The sequence below is a fragment of the Brassica oleracea genome, chromosome C6 (assembly GCF_000695525.1).
Source record: "Brassica oleracea var. oleracea cultivar TO1000 chromosome C6, BOL, whole genome shotgun sequence".
Taxonomy (NCBI): Eukaryota; Viridiplantae; Streptophyta; class Magnoliopsida; order Brassicales; family Brassicaceae; genus Brassica; species Brassica oleracea.
The window spans coordinates 14,264,384-14,285,805 of NC_027753.1; the positions used below are offsets into that span (position 1 = coordinate 14,264,384).

The 21,422-nt window shown below is 32.5% G+C and overlaps 2 protein-coding genes across 2 annotated transcripts; one reads left to right on the forward strand and one right to left on the reverse strand.

The window, feature by feature from the left end:
• Positions 1-3,035: 3,035 nt before the first annotated feature.
• LOC106296545 (putative methyltransferase DDB_G0268948) lies at positions 3,036-4,603 on the reverse strand. The gene is made up of 4 exons (XM_013732694.1): positions 4,296-4,603; positions 3,583-4,209; positions 3,402-3,495; positions 3,036-3,303 (listed from the first exon to the last, which is right to left on the reverse strand). Exons 1-4 carry the CDS (start codon positions 4,443-4,445, stop codon positions 3,239-3,241), a joined length of 936 nt encoding a protein of 311 aa, XP_013588148.1. The 5' UTR covers positions 4,446-4,603; the 3' UTR covers positions 3,036-3,238.
• A 13,244-nt stretch (positions 4,604-17,847) lies between these two features.
• Positions 17,848-19,307, forward strand: LOC106296382 (DNA/RNA-binding protein KIN17). The gene has a single exon (XM_013732509.1). It carries the CDS (start codon positions 17,989-17,991, stop codon positions 19,174-19,176), a length of 1,188 nt encoding a protein of 395 aa, XP_013587963.1. The 5' UTR covers positions 17,848-17,988; the 3' UTR covers positions 19,177-19,307.
• The last annotated feature ends 2,115 nt before the right edge of the window (positions 19,308-21,422 follow it).

Sequence of the window (21,422 nt, forward strand, 5' to 3'; positions counted from 1 at the left end):
AAGAAAATAATTGATTTTATCGTATATGGATTAATTTTTTGACAACTGTATATAGATTTATTAAATTTTAGAAATCCGTCTTCTATATAGTTTTTATTATATTTTTATATAGATTAAATATGTTTCATAGAATTTAAAAACAGTTTAGATATAATTTTACTTAATATTATCAAAATATATTGAAATGTTAAGAAAAAAATAGAAATGAACTACATTGTGAATATAAAACAAATAATATAAAATTTTGTTTATACTTATATAAAATGTATGTATTTGAATTATTAATTTATAATTTTAATGAGACCATATATTTACATACATTTTTAAAAAATTTATTAACTTATTATTTTATCGATTTTTGTTATATTTTAAATAAGCAATACAAAACCGATTTTTTAATTAATTTATCATGTGTTAATATATCAAGTATTAACTTATAGAATTTCTATTGTATAATGTTTTGTTATTTTATTTTAATATATATACAGTTTTCATATTTTACTAAAAGCAACTGAAAAGTTCAAATCTTTGAACTAGTCCAGGCTTTTAAATGAAAAATCAAAAAGTAAACAGAGCTAAACCAAAATTAAAACGAACCAATATTCACAGTTATCCGATGGTTCTTGTTTCTCTATGCCAAAATAAACCTCAGTTGAACCGGAACCAAATAGATACTCCCTCGATTTTATATTATAGGTAGCTTTAGTAAAAAAAAATGTTTCCACAATATAAGTAGTTTTCATGACTCATTCGGGTGCTTCTCGGATGGGTCAGAGAAAGACCAGGATAGCTCTAGACAAGGATGGTTTAGCATATTAGAAGGCTTTGATGTACCAATGGAGGAAAGGAATACGAGAGCCACCATTTCCCCTACATTCGGAGATAAAGCGCTCATTTGGGCAATTGAATGCATGAGAAATTTACGATAGTTTCATGTTACATTTTAACGGATTGTTCTCAATTGTTGAAGATGGTTTCAGAGCCAGAAGAACGACCAGCCTTTGCAAGTTACTTGGAAGATATCAAGATCCTGAAATGAAGCTTTACTCACTCAGAGTTCATTTATATATCTCGAACACATGATAAAATGGCGGACAGTCTGGCACGCAGTGCCATGAAACAACCGTCATTCGTCGTTCATATGGATGCAGAGTTATGGGTTTGGTTTGTAGAGTCTTAATTGAGTGTCTTTACGTTGATGACAAAAATGTAATTTTCATATTTCAATGTAATTTTTTTTCACTTATTGGATATTGTGTTACCGATTAAATAAGTTAATTTTGTGAAACTTCCTGATAAAAGGGAGAGAGAGATTCATTCACTTGATTAAACAAATCACACAACACAAAGGAGACAAAGTAAGATTTTATTAAAGGCCAAATTAGAGTTTATAAGTTTTCAACGAACTTAAGCCAAACCTTCCTCTTCTGATCCACATTGATATATCATGGTTTTATGGGGTCTTAACAATGATATAAGTCTTGTTTTAGAGTTTTTATGTATATTTCGAGTTGTTGTAGGTTCATGTACGTTTTTGACAAATTTGAAGATTTTGAGCACTTGAGACTTGAGAGCATGATCAAAATTGCAGCAGAAAAGACCAAGTTGAAAGATATCTATGTACCTAGTGTGGATTGACACCATCGCCTGGTGTCGCTCGACACTCATCGTGGACAAGCAAATTTCACGAGTTTTTAATGAAGTTTCATAAATTGCAATTTGTCCCAAAAGTTTTATTTTTTTGCAATAAGTCCCTGATGTGTTTTAGACATATATCTATTATTTTTGATGTGTTATGATTTATTTTGCATGATCCTTTGAGGTTGGGAGCTCCGGGGAGCCGAAAGAATCTTTCTAAAGCCATGTTTTTCTCTTTAATATAATTATGCAGATTTTATTTTTGATCTTGTGTTCTTTGAATATCTCTGAGTAATTTGCTGTTAGATTTAAAGTTTTTCTAAGGTTAAGGATGAATTGTTAGATTGAATAGAATTGTTAAGGTGATAATATATTTCTTCATCAGGATTGTTCTTAATGTTAGATTTAGATTGACAATATGGAATCTCACATTCTTTGTTATGATCTGCAAAAAAATGATATGAGAAAGTTCGAAATAAAAGGTGTACAGGCCACTGGTTTAGAGTGGACAAGGCGGACATACGTTTTTACTTTAGGTTTATGGATCAGAGTGAGAGCGTCATGCACTTGGAGACTTGAAGATTGAAGTTGAATTCATCACTACTTTCTACCTCTAATGCATGCATGTTTTTTTGTGTGTTTATTTGATCACCATACAAGTTATGCAAGCAGCAAGCCTCTTTGATATTCTCAACATATTACAACAAACTTAATTATGAATGTAAGAAAGATATTAGCTAGCTATCTTTCTGTTATAAAACAGTCTCTGTCTCTTCGTTTTATAATACAGAAGAAAATGCAAACACATACCACCAATCCATCATGTCAATAAATGTAACATGTAAGATTTGGTTTTCTTGCATGTTGTTTACTCAAAATCTGAACCTGGTATATATATGAGCAAATAAAACAGTGTTTAAGCCATACTTCGCTAATTAAGAATCAAAGAAAGAAATGTGGGTATTGCATTCCAGTGTTTTTAAGCTTTAGGGGTCGTCAAGATTAGTCTCTGATTTTATATAGATGGCCAGACCCTAACAGCAGGTCAGGCAAGTTGTTTGTTCTTCAAGCAAAGAAAGGACTTCAACACATACATGGGACAGATTGCTCTGCAGCCTCTCGGTTCCGAGTTTTATAAAGCAATGATCCATGTGACACGGGATCATCTCGACCTAGAAGCAACACGCTATCATCTTAAATTTGACTCCTCTCTTAGGGCATCTTAGACGTCAAAGATACCATCGCGATTCGCGAAGAGTATGATAATCCCTAACTATATCCATTTCAAGCCATCTAATGTCTATCTTACTCACTAGTCTGGGTTTAGATATGGTTTTTTTTTTTCTATTTCAGTTAATATTGGAAGTTTGGAACACATGATCAAGAAGACCATAAGCGATATCAATAATTATTAAAACCTTGCACCAATGCAATGGTCTATTTAAAGTCACGCACAAATGGGATGGAGATGGTAAAAGAAATGTTCCGTTCAATGACAAACACACAAATACATGACAACATGTATACATTCTCGATAGAGTTATTAGCAATAGCCTTCAAAAGATTTTATTAAAACGATTCTTGTCCATCAAAAGGTATATTAAGTGTTCTTCCTCGCAGAGTAGGCACAGTAAGCTGCCACTCCAGCAAACGCAGCAGCCGTCACTACAAGTTGACAAACACAACACAACTTAATTTAGTTAAATCAGATTGTAATGGTTTAATTTGGAAATAGTTAATATTGAAGATATAAAGCCACAAACCTGAAGCAATAACAGCTGAGTTGTTACTATCTTTCAGTTTAGTAACCACACAGTTTGATTCAAATCTCTTTCGATGACGTTCTATATCTGCAGACTGCGCATTAGGTATAACAAATCAGTCATTAGAAGATGAACAAAACATACTATGAATATTACCAAAGTGATGAATGAATCAATTTACCGAGAGTTTGCCAACAATCATATGAGCTTTGTAGAAAATATCCTTAACATCATCATCATCACCCCAAGCATCTTCGAACTGATTGATCAAATCTTCAGTTACAAGCTCAACACCTCTCTCTTTAGCTTTCATAGCAGGCTGCCAAGATCTCAAGAACCCTACAAACCCTTTAAGCGAAAGCTTATGAGGAATGTCAAGTTGTATAGGCTTCCCTTCTGATCCCATCCCTATGCTTTCAAAAGGGAACGGCATCGTCTTATAGCCGTCAAACGCAAGATTCATAACGGGAGTTCTATACGGAAACGTGGAGTCCACGAGACGTTTCATGATGGCGTCGACTTCAGGGGAGATGACTAGGTCGTTGTATACCCAAACTGCGATTAATCCTCCTTCTTTGCGAAGAACACGTTTGGCTATGTTGTAGAATGGTTGGAGATCGAAGTAGTGAACGGCTTGTGCAGCGACGATGAGGTCAACGGAGTTATCTCCGCCGACTAGAGCGACCATTTTGTCTTCGGACAACTCTGTTGGAGTGTGGTGGTAGCTGATTCGCTCGTGTTTCACCGCTCGTTTCAGTTGTGCTTCGTTTATGTCTGTAGCCACAACTTTCTCGAAGTACTCTGCGAGCTGTAGTTAAAGTTATGTTAACTTCACGATCTAGTTCTTGTGTCATCATAATGATCTAGTGAAGATAAAAAAAAGAAGAAGCTTACACCAATGGCGGCTTGACCATTTCCAGTACCGACATCCCAAGCCAATTTGTGTTGACCGGTTCGAGCAGCAAGCTTCGTGAACCAGTCGATCGGGTATCTAGGCCTTGCGTTCTGGTAAGCATCCGCTAGTTTATCAGACAAAGCAGCCATTCTTTTTTCTTTCTTGATCTCTCTCTCTTATTCTTGTTCTTGATCTTGTCTTGCTTATTACATTTTGGGAATTATACACTGATCTTTATATTGAGAATGAAATGGAACCAAGTCAAAGTTGACAAAGTCAGATCTGGCGACGAGTCGTCTTCTTCTTAACCCACGGGTTAGTCTTTCTTCCATATTATTAAACCAACTGAATTTGTAAAAAATCTCGTCTGTACATTGTTGACTTTTCTTCCGTATCACAACTTATGATTGGTGGTAGATATGTAATAACATAACGGGCCTATACATTTAGTACTATCTGCGTTTTTAAGGTGCTGAACTAATTTTTATTCGAAAATTATTTACTAAAAATTAGAGATTTATACATATATTTTTATAAAACAATTATTCTTAAAACATAGATAATTAAACTGAAATTTATTTAAATATATTTTTATGAAAATAAAAATAATTCTTTTATATATATAATTACCTATATTTTAAAGCTTAAAATTTATAATATAAATTTTTTTTTTGTTTTAATATTGGTCAAATTTTATTTTATCATAATATAAATTAATTATATATCATTTAATCTGTCTCATACTTAATAAATATTCTAAAAAACTATAATTTGTAAAACATAACATATAAATGTACCGTATTTATAATTTTTATTATTTAAGATTTAATATTAATACATTTATATATATATAAATATATATATATATATATATATATATATATATTAGATAAAAATATATTATTAAATTTAATTTAGAAAAAAATATATTTAAAAGTATCTTTTAAGACATCTTATTTTGAAAATGTTTAAATACTATGCTAATTAGGCTGATGAAAAAATATGCATATATATATATATATATGCTAGGCTTGATTGTATAGTTAATAAGTTAGTTATAGAGAAATAATTAAAAGTTAAACAAATATAACGATTTAACTATGATATTTAAAAAAAATGGTGCTTCTTTTTAATTAATAGTATAAATGATCTGTAGTGTAGCTTGTGGGCCTATAATACTATTTTGGACCTTATTAATATTGAGCTTTAGTGATATTATAGGCATAAACTTTTTAGAAAATGGAAAAAATAATTTGAACTTTTAAATTTAAACCAAAAAAAATCTTTTACTCACAAAAACACAAATTTAATCTTTAACTTTCATTTGAGCACGAATAAATCTCATATTTTCTTTAGCCAAACTATTTTACTCCCCTCAAAAATCAACCACTTGATTCTATTAATTATAGTTAACGGTTGACTTTGACATAATCGAGATAACTTATTCAACATAATTATTTAAAAAACATCAGTTTAAAAATTGAAGATTAAAATGATTTCTATAAAAATAGTTTACTTAAAATTATATCTTTTTCATCTTAATTATAATCACTTACTTTTTTTTTTGACAACAAAAAAAAAAAAGAAGAAAAAGTAAGTGATTATACACTTACTCTTTTTCATCTTAATTAAAATCACTTTCTTTTTCTTCTTTTTTTTTTTTGTTGTCAAAAAAAAAAGAAAGGGATTATAATTAAGATGAAAAAGAGTAAGTGTATAATCACTTACTTTTTCTTCTTTTTTTTTTTTGTTGTCAAAAAAAAAAGAAAGGGATTATAATTAAGATGAAAAAGAGTAAGTGTATAATCACTTACTTTTTTTTTTGACAACAAAAAAAAAAAAAAAGAAGAAAAAGTAAGTGATTATAATTAAGATGAAAAAGAGTAAGTGTATAATCACTTACTTAAGCATTTTTCTAAATGTTTTAAACAAACTTAAAAATATTTTTTTTAAATGAATTATATAATTCAAATAAATACGATGATAAGCAATGACTGAGCCACCCTCGACGAACCATAACCAACAAAATTAAGATATGAACATACAGATCGAAAACCACATTCTCATAGACTAAAGACCTACCCAAAAGACATGCAAACATAGTAAGAGAAAAGACATAAAATCGGACTGACGGCGGCTAAGAAAGTTCATTCTATCGACCACAAAATGGAGAAATATAATCTTATCCTAGAGAAAAGGGAGATCAATAAAACAAGAGAGAGAGAAGTTAGCTAGTCTGGTCTCACTCAAATTCTCATATGTAAATTTAAACAAGATTTTGAAGCGCGAGACTATTTTTTGTTGACAAATTTATTAACCCATTTGTTTGTTCCCTAATAGGTTTATGCATGGGTGTTCGATTTTGATTTAGTTCGGTTCTGGATTGGTTGTGATTTTTGGTTTTTTTGGTTCAATAGATATAAGAACCGTTAGTTTTTTTTATGAATTTAGATTTGGTTTCATTTTTTTTTCAGATAACAATGTTAAGAATCCGATAAAATTTCGAGTTCAATTAGGTTCAGGTTCGGTTTCCATTTTTCGGATAATTTTGAATAATTCAAATAAAAATTATATTTTTAACATTTTGATAAAATACTGGATAAATTTAAATATTTTGGATAAAATATTTTAGTGATTCGGTTCTATCGGATAATTAGGATAATTTAGAATATTTTGGATAAAAAATATTAGGATAATCCAAAATTTTGGGCAGTTTAGTATATAAATTGTATTTTAGAATATTTGATAATTATAAAACGAAATATAATTATTATTTTAGGTATATAAATTGTATTTTGGAAAGTTTGGTTCTTGATTTGCTTCCGATTTGGCTTCAGTTTTCTTTTACAAAATACTAGGGGAAGCCCGCCCTACAGACGGGGAAGGCGATGGAAAAAATAATTAAAGATCTATAAGAGTCTTATCATTCATTATGATTTAAAACTGTGTTTGATGTTCGATGATTTAAATTGCCAGTACTAAGCATGTCTCACATAGAATTGAATTTCTTCATCAAAAGCAATCTTTTAAAAAACCAAAGACGACCAAAATACAGATTTTTGAAGCTACTAAACTTGTGGTTCACCGGCAGTGAGTGTCAGATATCTCCGGCAGAACGAACATTGATGGCGGCGCTGACAACAGAGACCAAATGCTCTCTCTCAGCTCTACTCACTTCAGCAGCCTCCCCATACAAGCATCCACAAGGATCGCAGCGGAAACAATGTCCATGTCAAGTTTTAGCCATCTGCTCATCCCTTCTAGAGATAGAAGACGTGGCTGCAATAGCAGAAACAGATGCAGCTACTGGCTACAGTAATAGCACCGTGAATCTGATATAGTTTTCGATTGCATATAACAGGGCTGGAACAGCAAGAAGCACATTGTTCCGGGCTTCCTGCAAAATAGACTCATTGCATTATAAAAATTCAACCAATTGAACATAGAAGTTTCAAATTATACCTACTGGTTAGTAATATCAACATTCCAAAATCTAACAAAACCCAATAAACTGTAAAAAGATGATACGTAGATGAGAGAATATTATGACATACGCCAAGAGAGCAGATAACAGAAGGTGAAGAATCTAACTTAAATTTGAGAATATGCCCTAGGAAAACTCTAGTACAGACTCTTTAATTAATTTGACTCTTTTTAATTAGCAAAGAAGAAGTACCTGGACAAATATTGAAACAGATAGAAGTGGCTTGTCTCCAACTTTTTTGGTGCTTGGCCTACACTTTGTAGACAAACAATTAGGTATTAATAGATCCATTCTCAGAAAAGCGAGCGAGTTAAAAATAGATAACAATTTTGAAATCAAATTGTCTTTATGCACAGAACTGAGTGAGAGTAATCACCATCAGATCTCTAATAAATGAAAACATAAGAGTAAAGTCCCAAAACATACTTTCTAGTGAGGATGATTTTGAGAGATTAGGCTTACCTATTTTATAGGTGTAGTATGATTCACAAACCAAACATCTGAAAACATGAACTTGAGCAAAATCGACGCATAATCTTTACAAAAGAGAGAGTTTCGAGGTGTTACATCTACATGGCCAGAATCACCTCTCTGGAGATTTGGACCACTTTCTTATTCCTCTTTTAAAATTCGTGGCTTTATTCAATTTTCCGGAGAACAGGGATGGACCTATGAACAGAAGATCCAAACAAAGAGTGATTATTGCAAAATACATATCAGATTTGCAATAATAGAACAAACAGAGAGACCTGAAAAAGAAAAATATGACTTGGGTTGTCACATATTATGATCATTCGTTAATCCCTATCTACTCATTGTCATACATGTAGGCATGTTAAAACGGGCTTGTCCGGCCCGTTTATGTCCAGACCCGTTAATGTCCGGCCCGTTTACTACGCATCCGCTAAAGCCCGTTTACATTAACAGCCCGATTACTGTACGTCCACTAAAAACCCGATTACTGTACGTCCGTTAAAATGCCCGTTTAAGGCCCGTTTAGATTTAAAAAAATTACAAGACATTTGCTGTTTAATGATTATAAACGACCTGTATTGCAAACCTGTATTGATAATGCATCAGAAAGACATTCTCATAAGTTTACAAGACATTCTCATGAGTTTACAAGATGTTCAGAGTTTACATTACAAAAAACATAACAATTTTAGAAAGAGAGCCAAAACATAACTTGAATATAAAGTATTAAAATCCATGAACATAAACATTCTCATCAATCTTGCACAAAGCCTTATCTTTCACAAGACATTCTCATGAGTTTCTGACGACTCAATGACTTCTTGGTAGACCTTGTCTTGATCTTCAATCACAACTTACTGACACCAAAATGACTTAAAATGAGCAGACAACAAAAGGCAGAGACTAAAAATCAGCAGACAACAAAAGTCAGAGACTTAAAATATGGTAGACAACAATATGGTACTTAACCACTACTATCAGAGTCTACGAACTTGACTTATTTGTTCTTTCTAAATACTAATCTCCAACAGCTAAAGCATCCCCTGTGTTTTATTTTTCCAACAAAAAGTGCAACATTATTTCTGAAAGTGATTTTACAGGCTTTCAAGCAATCCCCATGTAATACTATAATACAATTATACAATCAGTTCCTGTCACGAACTAAAATGTAACGACAAGCAAAAGACACTAAGGAGTAAGGACTTACATCTTATCACTTCTGAAATACTTGTTTTTTTTTTGGACATCTTCATTTTCATCAAAGAGGTCTTCAATTGTTCCTACAAAACAAAGCAACCTGAGACTTGTTGATGGTGAGTCAGTGACAGAACACAAGAGTACAAGACCTGAGAAAACATGATGAATCTTATTCAAAAGTCTTAAAAAGATACAAAGCAAGTTTGGTCAAAGTAATTGCAGCAAACCTGTCTTCAAAGAGAAACTTCTGCTCGCCTAACCTAGTCGACAAAGCTTCATACGCCTCACTTGCCCTCTTGTATATCTGTTCATTTAAGACCCTTCAACCTAGCACAAGTTTTCAAATGTTCATAAACCACATGTTCTAAAGTTAAGCAACAGTACCTTGCCGATATGAACACAAGACTTGTTCTGCGTTTTCTTTGGTCAAATACGTCTGCTTATAAAACAGGACCTTGCCGATATGAACACAAGAACACAAGCAGATATTCCCTCGGTGAAAAAACACAAGACTTGTTGATGGTGAGTCGGTTACAGAACACAAGACTGAGACAAACTCATCTCCTAACCCATCTACATTAAGAACACAATAATGAATCAAATTAAGGAAACCCATAACAAAAATCTAAGATAATTGAGTTTGACGAAGCTTTGAGAAAATGTCGTTACCTGAAGAGTGAAAACTGATAATAAGATCTGTGGCCTGTGGGAAATTGTCTAAAGAAGCTTTGAGATCCGATAACGTCACCAACGGAAAGCAAAAGATTGAATTCGAAGCCAAACAAGGGATGAGAGAGAGATGAACGCAGGAATCGCGACAAAAATTGGGGCTTTAGAGATTTACAATTGTTTCTAACAAAAACGTCATCGTTTTACATATGAAAAAAATATTAACGGGCTAAACGGGCCGCCCGTGTAATTTTGTATAAACCCGTTTATTAAATGGATAATAGCGGACAGACCCGACCAAGCCCGTTTAATTTCTTTATTCAAATGGACTTTTAACGAACAATAATTTTACACACAGCCCGTTTATGTCCGTTTATCAGAAGCCCGTTTTAACATGGCTACATACATGTAACCTGAGGATCCATGACGTGTTGTAGCAGGCTGCATAGGTTAAAGCTGGAGATGTATTAGGCATGTGAGTTGCAAAAAGGTTTACATTCACCGTCACAGGCATCATGGTCGCCTGTTCATATGGCAAACAAAAAAATAATCAGGAAAGCTTGATAACGAATTAAAAACAAAAACAAAAAAAAAACTATTTTGATAATGAATACAGGAACAAAATGATCTCTAGTGAAGAACTACTATTAGGTTTGAAAGTTCTATCACCAAAACAAAAAAAAACGCGAGAAAGAATTAAAAAACAAAAAGAAAAACTACATAGTCAAGCCGGATTCACCTTGGCGTCCAGGAGAAGCATGTCGTCCTTTGCCGCCGCGCTTAACAATCATAGCTTCCCAGATTCTAAGCAAACAGACCCAGCGGTGGAGGTGCAATGGCTAGCCTTCAAATCGGCGAGGAAGACAGTGGAATTAGCCATTATCGACTTTGATTTCTTAGAAATCTTATGAATGTGAAGAAAGAACTGATGCATTTCATGGGTTCAAGCATACGTTTTATAATTGAAGTTTCTTGCGAAGGCAGTAAATGAGGGAGCGCGACCACTAAACATTTCTGGTTTATTGCAATCAGGAAGATGAACAGAGTAGGGTTTCGATGAAGAGTATGTCGACGGCGGAGTCTCCTATAATGGACCGAGCAATTTACACAACCCATCATGAAACAATAGTGATCGAAGCCCAAATAGCAGCCCAAAAAAACGATTGTAAATTGTTAATATCAGGCAGGACACGTGTCACGCTTAGACTCTCTTATTTAGTGACGTGGCCTCTCAAGAAGAGAGTAAAACTCTTCTTTATAGTATAAGAAGATAGGAATCATTATTGATTCAGTTTGATTTCGTTTTTTGTTTGGTTTCATAGTTAATATTTGCAAATGAGGTTGATAAACGGAAAAATAAGCAATTTGTCAAGTGGTTAAAATCACGGGTAATATATCTCATTATTGCATTATTTTATAAAAATATTTAAATCTTTTAATAAGATTTGGCTAAATTTTTATTTTGTTATAGTTAGTTTAAATATATATTTCCTCAACAAATTTGTTACACTAAAAGTAATGATTATGCCACATTAAGTAATTAGTCAAATAGTCCTAATAAGACTTGTTTATAGTAAATAAAAAATAAAAGTAGATATGCTATGTTTATTATAACAGATTTGCATGTGTTCAACTTTAGATAAAAAATAGAATACTAAATTAATAGAGTAGATATGCTATGTTTATGATGTATAACAGAAATAATAAAAAGTTAGGGCTTTTAGTTATGGGGTGAATTATAATATTTTTGATAGCCATACGATATGCAATTTCCCAGTTTATTGTTCTAGTCAACAACTAACTTTTTTTGTAAATAGAATCATTACACTGATCAGTAAACAAACACTTCACAAGCATAACTAAGATAACTATTATTTTTATGTTTATATTTAATTCGTTTTCAGTTTAAGCACTTACTTATTATATAGATAAATTCTCTAAAATAGCATTTTTTTAGTTTTTGTCGCAAAAATATCATTCAATAAAAAAAGACCAAAATAAATTTTATTAAAGAGTAAAAATACATTTATACCCTAGAGTTAACTAATCTAAGACTTGAGGATTAGAGTTAAGGGTGGGGTTTTGAGGATAGAGTTTCAAACTTAAAAAAAAAAATTAAAATTAAAATTTTCAAAATAAAAAGGGCTATTTTGGTCATTTTTCTTATTAAAAGCTATTTTGTGACAAAAACTTAAAAATAACTATTTGAGAGAATTGTCCTATTATATATGTTGTATTTTAAATTACCTTATGTGTTGAACAAAACTTTTAGAGAAATGGCCTCAGATAGCCCTAATCCAACTTTTTCTTCCAAATCTAGACTTCATGCCCAAATATCACAAAAATGTTTCATTAAAGATGGTCATTGACCATTACCCCTTATTTAATCAAAATTAATAATATAAATAAAAAATTGAAAAGTTTATAAAGTTTTAGACGAAGTTGTGCCGTCGTATCTTGTCCTCTCCACCATCATCTTTGTCGTCCTCTCCATCATCGTCTCAATCGTCCTCTCCGCTTCGTCTTCGTCATCGTCTCTCCACATCGTTTACTTTGCTGCCTCTGCATCTCATCGTTCTTCAATTTTGTATCTCGGCATCTCTAAATCTTCAAGGTATCATCATTACCTGTTGATTATAAAGTGATGATTGGTTAGTTTCAATTAGTGTTTAATTTCGATGATATATTAGATCTCTATGATTTTGTGAATTAATTTGATTTTGATATGTTGTTGTGATTGGATTTTAGAGTTTTTTAGAAGTTTAAGTTCATAAATGGATTCAGATTCTATTATTATCGTCATCTTCACTTTCTAGGCTCACAATTTTTTTAGTTTTTTGGAATTTTTTGTTCAAATGTCTCTAATACACAGTTAGTTGATTTTTTTAATAGGTTTTTAAAATATGGTTGAAGTTTTTTGTGTTTGTGGAGAATGGAGTTCAAAGGAAACTTTTCAGTGGGAGTTTGTTGTGGATAAGAACACGACTGCATCGTTTATTAACTTAGAAGAAGATCTTCAATATGAAGATTTGCTAAAGATGATTTCCGAAGATTTCTGTATTCAAGTGGAAGACATAACTTTGAGCTATGAGATTTCTTTGGAGTTGAAAAGCACGTTTGAAGATGTTCTCCCAATCTCTATTGGAAACAATCGCCAATTAAAAAGTTTCATCTGCAATACTAGAGTATTTAAAGAAGTATGTCGGTTGTGTATAAAGGTTTGTTGCTTTATATCAACTACGAAGTTTCATATGCACTTGCAATGTTTTTGACATCGACATGATACCTTGCATTCACGCAATTGATACTGGTAAGCGTTCTAAGAGAGATGAAAACCGTTATGTAGATGCTATTCACTCGACAGAAACATGGGATAAAGCTTATGCTGAAGGCATACACCCTGGTGGAGAGTTATCAACGTCTACCTATTCAGAGAATATTGATGAATTTTCTTGTCCACCTCCAGATACCAAAAAAGCAGTGGAAGGCCTCCTACAAAGAGGATCAGATCAGTTGGCGAGTTTGGGGTTCCTGGTTCTAAATCCCAGGCACTCAAGTGCAGCAGATGTGGCATAGGAGGACATAACAAGAGCACATGCAAAATGGCGATATGAAGAAGTTTGTGTATCTATTTATCTGTGTGTCGAAAACAAAAACATAGAGTTTATTTCATTTTTCTTATGAAGATTTTTCTAAAATGTCGTTTAAATACTTTCAACATGTTCCATTCTTATTCATTTTCAATGGTTTATTGATGATTTACATGTTTTCATAAATAATTTATAGTTGTTCTTCGTTTGATGCTTACGTGATATGCACCAGACCACATATATATTTTCTTCTGGAAGCCTATCCTGAATAAGTTGGATGCTTTCCAACTTTTGTAATATACAATTTAGGTTTAAATGCATTTTTTTCTCAAAATTCCAAATCACAATTTGAAATTTCCCAAATATGCAGATATCAATCCTTAGTTTCTGATCTCATCTCATTTTTTTAGTTTGAACTTCTTTGCTAGAAAAAAACACACTAATATTCAACTATTCTGGAAACCCATACAGAAATTCCACAACTCTTTCCAACATTTATAATATAAAATTTAGTTTTAAATACGTTTATGTTTTAGCCAAAAACAGATGATTCTCCTTAGCCTAGTGGCTAAACTTTCCCTTTAGCGAAACTTGACAAACAGGTGCCCCAACCTGTGTTCGATTCTCCTTGGGATTGGAACGCTTTTTATTTTTTTTAATTGAATAAATATCAGTGGATTATATTCATTTACATACATCAATAAACAATTGAAACACACTTGGCCTAGTGGCCACACACTCTTCTTCCTTTACCATATATTTTGGGTTCGAGTTGTTGTAGATGTAATTTTTTTTTCCCAAAATTCCAAATAAAAATTTAAAATTTTCCAAATATGCAGATATCACACCCTTAGTTTTTGATCTCATTTCAATTTTTTTAGTTTAAACTTTCATAGATAGCAACACACTAATATTCAAATATTCTGGAAGCCCATCCATAAATTCTATAACTCTTTCCAACATTTATAATATAAAATTTAGTGTTCAGTATGTTTATGTTTTAGCTAATAACAGATGATTCCCCTCAGACTAGCGCCTAAACTAACCCTTTAGCGAAACTTGACAAAAAGTTGCCTCAACCCGTGTTCGATTCTTCTTGGAATCGGATCGCTTTTTACTCCCCTTAGTTTTTGATCTCATCTCATTTTTTTAGTTTAAACTTCTTTTCTTTGGTAGAAAGAAACACACTAATATTCAACTATTCTGGAAACTCATCGAGAAATTCCATAACTATTTCCAATATTTATAATATAAAATTTAGTTTTAAATACGTTTATGTTTTAGCTAATAACAGATGATTCTCCTCAGCCTAGTGGCTAAAATTTCCCTCTAGCGAAACTTGAGTCTCAATACTCTGTTGAGCTATTGGAGAGGCAAGTGTCTCATTCGTTGCCTATGTCCCATCTGCAAAAAAAAAGTCAGGAAGGGGATCATGAACACATACAAAAGCTTCCAAAAATTACTTGAAAACTCCAAAAAAAATTAGCATGTACCTGCTGCGTCTGATTTGGAGTTAATATTGGAGTCGCAGTACTCTGTTGAGCTATTGGAGAGGCATGTGTCTCATTCGTTGCATGTGTTCCCATCTGCAAAAATCTTTCGTTTGGCTCTGAACCAATAGGGTACTTTAGCCCAGGCAGTGCTAGTTTGAGAGGTAATGAATCTCCCATCTTGTTTCTATCCAGCGTAAACAAGGAATTTTTTTTTTTTCAAAATTTGTTACCATCCGATTTTTTGGAAGGCTTTCCTGAAACTACACAAATGCTTCCAGAAATTTTAAAAACTCTACACAGTTTCACAAGCACAAGCAACAAGAGACTAACAATGTCATAAGCAAATTCACGAGCCTACCAACAATATCAACATGCATAAGCAGAACAAGACACCAAGCAAAAAAGTTTTTCAAATTTGTTACCATCAGATTTTCTGGAAAGCTTTCCTGAAACTACACAAATTCTTCCAGAAAATTTTAAAAATACTACACAGTTTCACAAGCACAATCAACAAGAGACTAACAATGTCATAAGAAAATTCACGAGTCCACCAAAGATATCAACATGCATAAGCAGAACAAGACACCACAAAAAGTTTTTCAAATTTGTTACCATCGGATTTTCTGGAAGACTTTCATGAAACTACACAAATCCTTCCAGAAAATTTAAAAAAACCTACACAGTTTCACAAGCACAAGCAACAAGAGACTAACAATGTCATAAGCAAAATCACGAGCCTACCAAAGATATCAACATGCGTAAGCAGAACAAGACACCAAGCAAGAAGTTTTTCAAATTTTTTACCATCGGATTTTCTGGAAGGCTTTCCTGAAACTACACAAATCCTTCCAAAATTTTTAAAAAACACTACACAGTTTCACAAGCACAACCAACAAGAGACTAACAATGTCATAAGCATTTGATGTAGCTCAACTAGTTCTTGAGAATAGCATCTGATGTAGATCAACTGTATCTAGAAAAAAAAAAAATCAAAAGGTACATTACCTCAAAACCTTGTGTTTCCACGATTCAGCAGCCTTTGATTTGAGATCCAAAAACTTCCAACCTTTCCCTCGCTGGACAACAAAATAACTTGTCGCTTAGAAAAGCTAAGCTTAAGACAGTAAGAGCAGCAGCAATGATGGCAAGAGAGGTCGGGAAATAAGCGCAAGACATGAGTGTTCAACACAGCTCAAGAGGATCATTAATCATATTTCTCGATGCGTGCTTTAAAATGACACAGAAAGGCTTTGACATATACCCATAACGAAAATCACGAGGATAAATCTCTGTAAATGAAGCTTCCTGAGATTCATTCTTTGTAATTCTGATTATGTTCTATGTGTTCGATTTGAACAACAAAACAAGCTCAAATATATTATCCGAATAACAACAAATCGAAACTCCCAATTTTCAATTCGAAAACCCTAAGCTTTTTTGTGAACCAAATAAAAGAAACACTAGATTTTGGAATCATACCGAGATGGAGTTGGAGAATCAAAGCTTCGTGCTTTCGTCGGTGATGACGACAGTGTTCATCGTCGCCCGAGTTGATGGAATTTTGTCGGCGGCCTGTCATGAGAGAGAGATCGGAGAGATTTTGAGTCGTGAGAGAGATCGGAGAGATTTACTATTTTTTTAATTTTGTTTAATATAAAACAAGGGTAATAAGGTCATTTAGTGTATTAATGAATGTTATTTTTGTGACTTTTAGCTTTCAGTACTATTTTTAAGATAAAAACTCAAAAGAGAATATTATGGAGAATTGCCCAAACTTTTAATCTTCGATTCAATTTTAAAAAATATTATTTTAAATTTATTTGAACATATCATTTTAATAAATGAGAAATTCCAAAATGTTTTGGTCACAAAAATAGACCACAAGGAGGAAAATGACAAAAATGTTTTATTAAAGAGGTAAATATACATTTATACCCATAGGGTTAACTAATCCAAACTTTAGGGTTTAGAGTTTTAGGGGTGGAGATTTGGGATTGAGGTTTAAAATTTTATAAAATAAAAAATAAATATTTAAAATTTTGAAAATAAAAATTTTAAAAATTATTTCAAAAATTATTTTCGAATTATAAAAAGAAAAATTGAAAAAAAAATAAAAATAAATTCGAAAAAAATAAATTTTATAAAAAAATTTGAATTTGAAAACATATAATCTAAAACTATAAAAAGATATCTTTTTTTTTATTTTTTATATCTAGGGTATTATTGTCATTTTACCTATTAAATGAAACATTTGGTCTTTTTTTCTCCTTGTGGTTTATTTTTGTGACCAAAACTTGAAAATTATCTGTTTAAGAGAATTGCCGTTTTGATAAATGAGAAATTCCAAATTTTTAATTAAACTATTTTAAATAAAGAATTTTTTATTTTTTTTTATCTGGAACAAAAAATCTTATATTTGTATTTATTAAACTATTTCGGTTATGCTAAAGATGAACCGTTAAACATAACTAACAGAATTAAATTTTTGACTTTTGACAGAATCGAAATGATTTTGTTGACGGAAGTACGAGATTTATTTGTCATTTACTGAAAAATTAAGGATTAAAATGACGAGATTTATTTAACAAGGGTTAAATTTAAAAGTAAGATATATTTTGTCCACTTAACTTTCTTTTGGGTAAATTTGGAGAAGCAATAAAACTCGGTTCTACTTCAACGCCAACAGATCGGTCCCTGCTGTCTGCAATCTTTTATCTCAGCTGAATCGATCGTTCAGGTAAACCCTAGATTTGAATCCTAATTTGCTGGAGGAGATTATTGAAGGATGGGAAAGAACGATTTTCTAACCCCGAAGGCGATGGCGAACCGGATGAAGGCGAAGGGTCTTCAGAAGCTCCGATGGTATTGCCAGATGTGCCAGAAACAGTGTCGTGACGAGAACGGCTTCAAGTGCCACTGTATGAGCGAGTCTCACCAGCGTCAGATGCAGGTGTTTGGCCAGAACCCCACTCGCGTCGTCGAAGGCTACTCCGAGGAGTTCGAGACGACCTTCCTCGATCTCATGCGGCGTAGCCACCGTTTCTCTCGTATCGCCGCCACCGTGGTTTACAACGAGTACATCAACGACAGGCACCATGTTCACATGAACTCGACGGAGTGGGCGACGTTGACGGAGTTTATAAAGTACTTGGGGAAGACTGGGAAGTGCAAGGTCGAAGAGACTCCTAAAGGTTGGTTCATTACTTATATCGATAGAGACTCGGAGACTTTGTTTAAGGAGAGGTTGAAGAATAAGAGGGTTAAGAGTGATTTGGCTGAGGAGGAGAAGCAAGAGAGGGAGATTCAGAGACAGATCGAAAGAGCTTCTGAGATGTTCAATGCTGGTGATGAGGTTGAAACTGATGTTGAGAAGAAGAAATATGAAGACTTGAGTTTGAAGAGTGGAGTCAAGGTTGGGTTCTCTCTTGGTGGAGGGATTAAACAGGCTGTTACTACGGGTGGTCAAGCGAGGGGGGAGAGCTCGAAACATATGTTTGAGGACGAAGACGACGAGAGAGGGGAGAAGAGGAAAAGGAGCGGAGGAGACTCGGAGAGGAGATCGGCTTTGGATGAGTTGATGAGGGAGGAAGAGAAGAAGAAGGAGAGGATGAATCGTAAAGCTTACTGGTTGTTCCAAGGGATCACTGTGAAGGTGATGAGTAAAGCTCTCGCAGAGAAAGGTTATTATAAGCAAAAGGGTGTTGTGAGGGAAGTGATTGACAACTATGTCGGGGAGATTGAAATGCTTGATTCTAAGCATGTGCTACGAGTTGATCAGGAGGAGCTTGAGACGGTGCTTCCACAGATTGGAGGGTTGGTGAAGATTGTGAATGGGGCCTATCGTGGTTCGAATGCCAAGTTGTTGGGTGTGGATACAGACAAGTTCTGTGCTAAAGTTCAGATTGAGAAAGGTGTCTACGAAGGAAGAGTCATTAAGTCTATTGAGTATGAAGACATATGTAAACTTGCATAGATCTTTAGACGATATCATGTTTTTACTGTGCGTTGTACTTCTACGTTTGTTTTTTCTGCTAGTGAGTTTCAGACACTCGATGTTATAATAAACACACACACCGTTTAATTCTGGCTTTTGGTTTATTTTCATTCTCTTTTGTCTGGTCAAATCTTTGTAGCGAACAGGGTTGCATCTCAGAGGTTGAAGCATTTTGATTTCGGACAGATCATCTCATGACCAATGTACTGCAGATGACTCTATTTCAGACATGTTCTTGACGGGTAAATGTTTTTTTTTATATTTTTTTGAAATTTAATTTTAATATTTATGTTTTCTTTTGTAATCACTATATTTTTTTTATAATAATATTTGTGTAAAATATTTTTTTAATTATTCGTAAGTGGTTTTGGCAATTGCATTGAATTTGTGATGTTGTACTATACAGTTTTGCCATAGCGATTTCGCACATTAATTTTACACTTTATTCCTAAACAATTATAATTTTTTTAAATAACAAAGTATAGTTATAATTTTATCTATTAATCAAATAATAAACTAGATTTTGACCTGCGCTTTAAAAACGCGGATATGTTTTTACTGATTATTTTTACAAAATTTGAATAGTGTTAATTATTTTTATAAGATACAACATGATTATTTGAAACATTAAAATTTTACAGTTTTGCAAAATCAGGACATGGATTTTTTTACAAATTTTTATGTTTTTTTAATATGTTAAATATTTTTGGTAATTATATATTTTGTACATGTGAAAGACTTTATATTTTGCTAAACAGGTTAAATATGATAACATATATTGTATATCATTTTTGTATGAACACAAAAAGTCGACAGTTTTTGTGCATAAAAAATTAATTTGAACACAATGATATAAAACAATAGCAGTGTTTTGAAAACTAAACCGGCTAGACCGTGATTCGCACTTCTAACCGGTTCCGGAATGTGCTAGAATCGGATTTGAGTTAAACCGACATATCTGGTAAAAACGGTTAAAAACCATGAAAAGCTCCTAAAATCGATGACCAGTTTGATATTAAAACATGGTTTTATGAAATTCAAGTAAAAAAAAATACAATCTTTTTAAAAAAAAATCATAAAGATAACATTATTTTAATATCGATATAAATATATTAGTTTTCATTACATTTATATATTATTTTTAAAATTTTCATTTTATTTTCATATAGTTTTTAGATTCTGATATAAAAAAAATTATAATAATAATTTTATATATACACATATATGTATATATATATATATATTACATATATATATATATTACAAATATACTATTTTATTTATTAGTTTTTAAGTACCACATATAACAAATAAAGAATTGACAAGAGTTTTCACAATGCTAATGGAGATTAGAACAATGCGTCAAATCCTGTCTCAAAAATGTGATGCCTTGCTTAGTTCTAAGTATATCTCATCTGTTTATTTCAATTCGGTTCCTTTACGTTTCGTGACATCTGAACTTTCTGTAATATCCGAATGATTTAGCTTGTTAGACACATTCACATATTCATTATTGAAAACAGCCAATATATATATATATATATTCAACAAAAATAACATATAAATTTCAACTTAGTTTTACTGGTACCTTTATTTTTAATAGCAACTTTTTGCTTTTGTCACTTTCTTAAACAATTTTAAAAATCTAGTTATTTAACTAATTGACTCATTATTGTCTCTGCTTTTTTCTCGAGGGACGACGGGGATGTAACCATCAGTATCATAACACACTAGAGTTATGACGGCTGATCTAACTTTGCAGCACACTTTTTTTTTGATAAAAACTTTGCAGCACACTAAAACATTTGCATTCACAATTGCAGAGTTTTACGTACCAAATGTTAAAACCGAAACTCGGTACTAAAAATATATTATATCACTTGTGTTTTAATAGAATAGATTTAGTAGCAACCAGTATCTCTACTTATGCGATTTAGTTTCATATGAATTTAACATCACCATGTAGATCAAATGTCTACATGAAACTTTAATCTGTCTGGAACTTGAGCAGCTTCTCAACTTTGACGCAGCTCTTTTTACATTTTATAAAAATAAAGACACTGTGTGTATATAGTTGTCAGGGATGTTGTGTTGGTGCTTTCCATATCTAAGTTTCCTACTGATGTTGTGTTGAAGCAAATGGGGAAGTTAGAATTTGTTTTTGTCCAAACAGAGAAACTGCTTGAAAAGCGAAAAACTCAAGCGGGAAAATTTGTTATACAAAT

Coding starts and splice junctions, on each gene's coding strand:
- LOC106296382 (XM_013732509.1), top strand. CDS start 17,989: ATGGGAAAGAACGATTTTCTAACCCCGAAGGCGATGGCGAACCGGATG.
- LOC106296545 (XM_013732694.1), bottom strand. CDS start 4,445: ATGGCTGCTTTGTCTGATAAACTAGCGGATGCTTACCAGAACGCAAGG. Junction 4,210..4,295: donor ATGGTCAAGCCGCCATTGGT/GTAAGCTTCTTC, acceptor CTTTAACTACAG/CTCGCAGAGTACTTCGAGAA. Junction 3,496..3,582: donor TGATTGTTGGCAAACTCTCG/GTAAATTGATTC, acceptor CCTAATGCGCAG/TCTGCAGATATAGAACGTCA.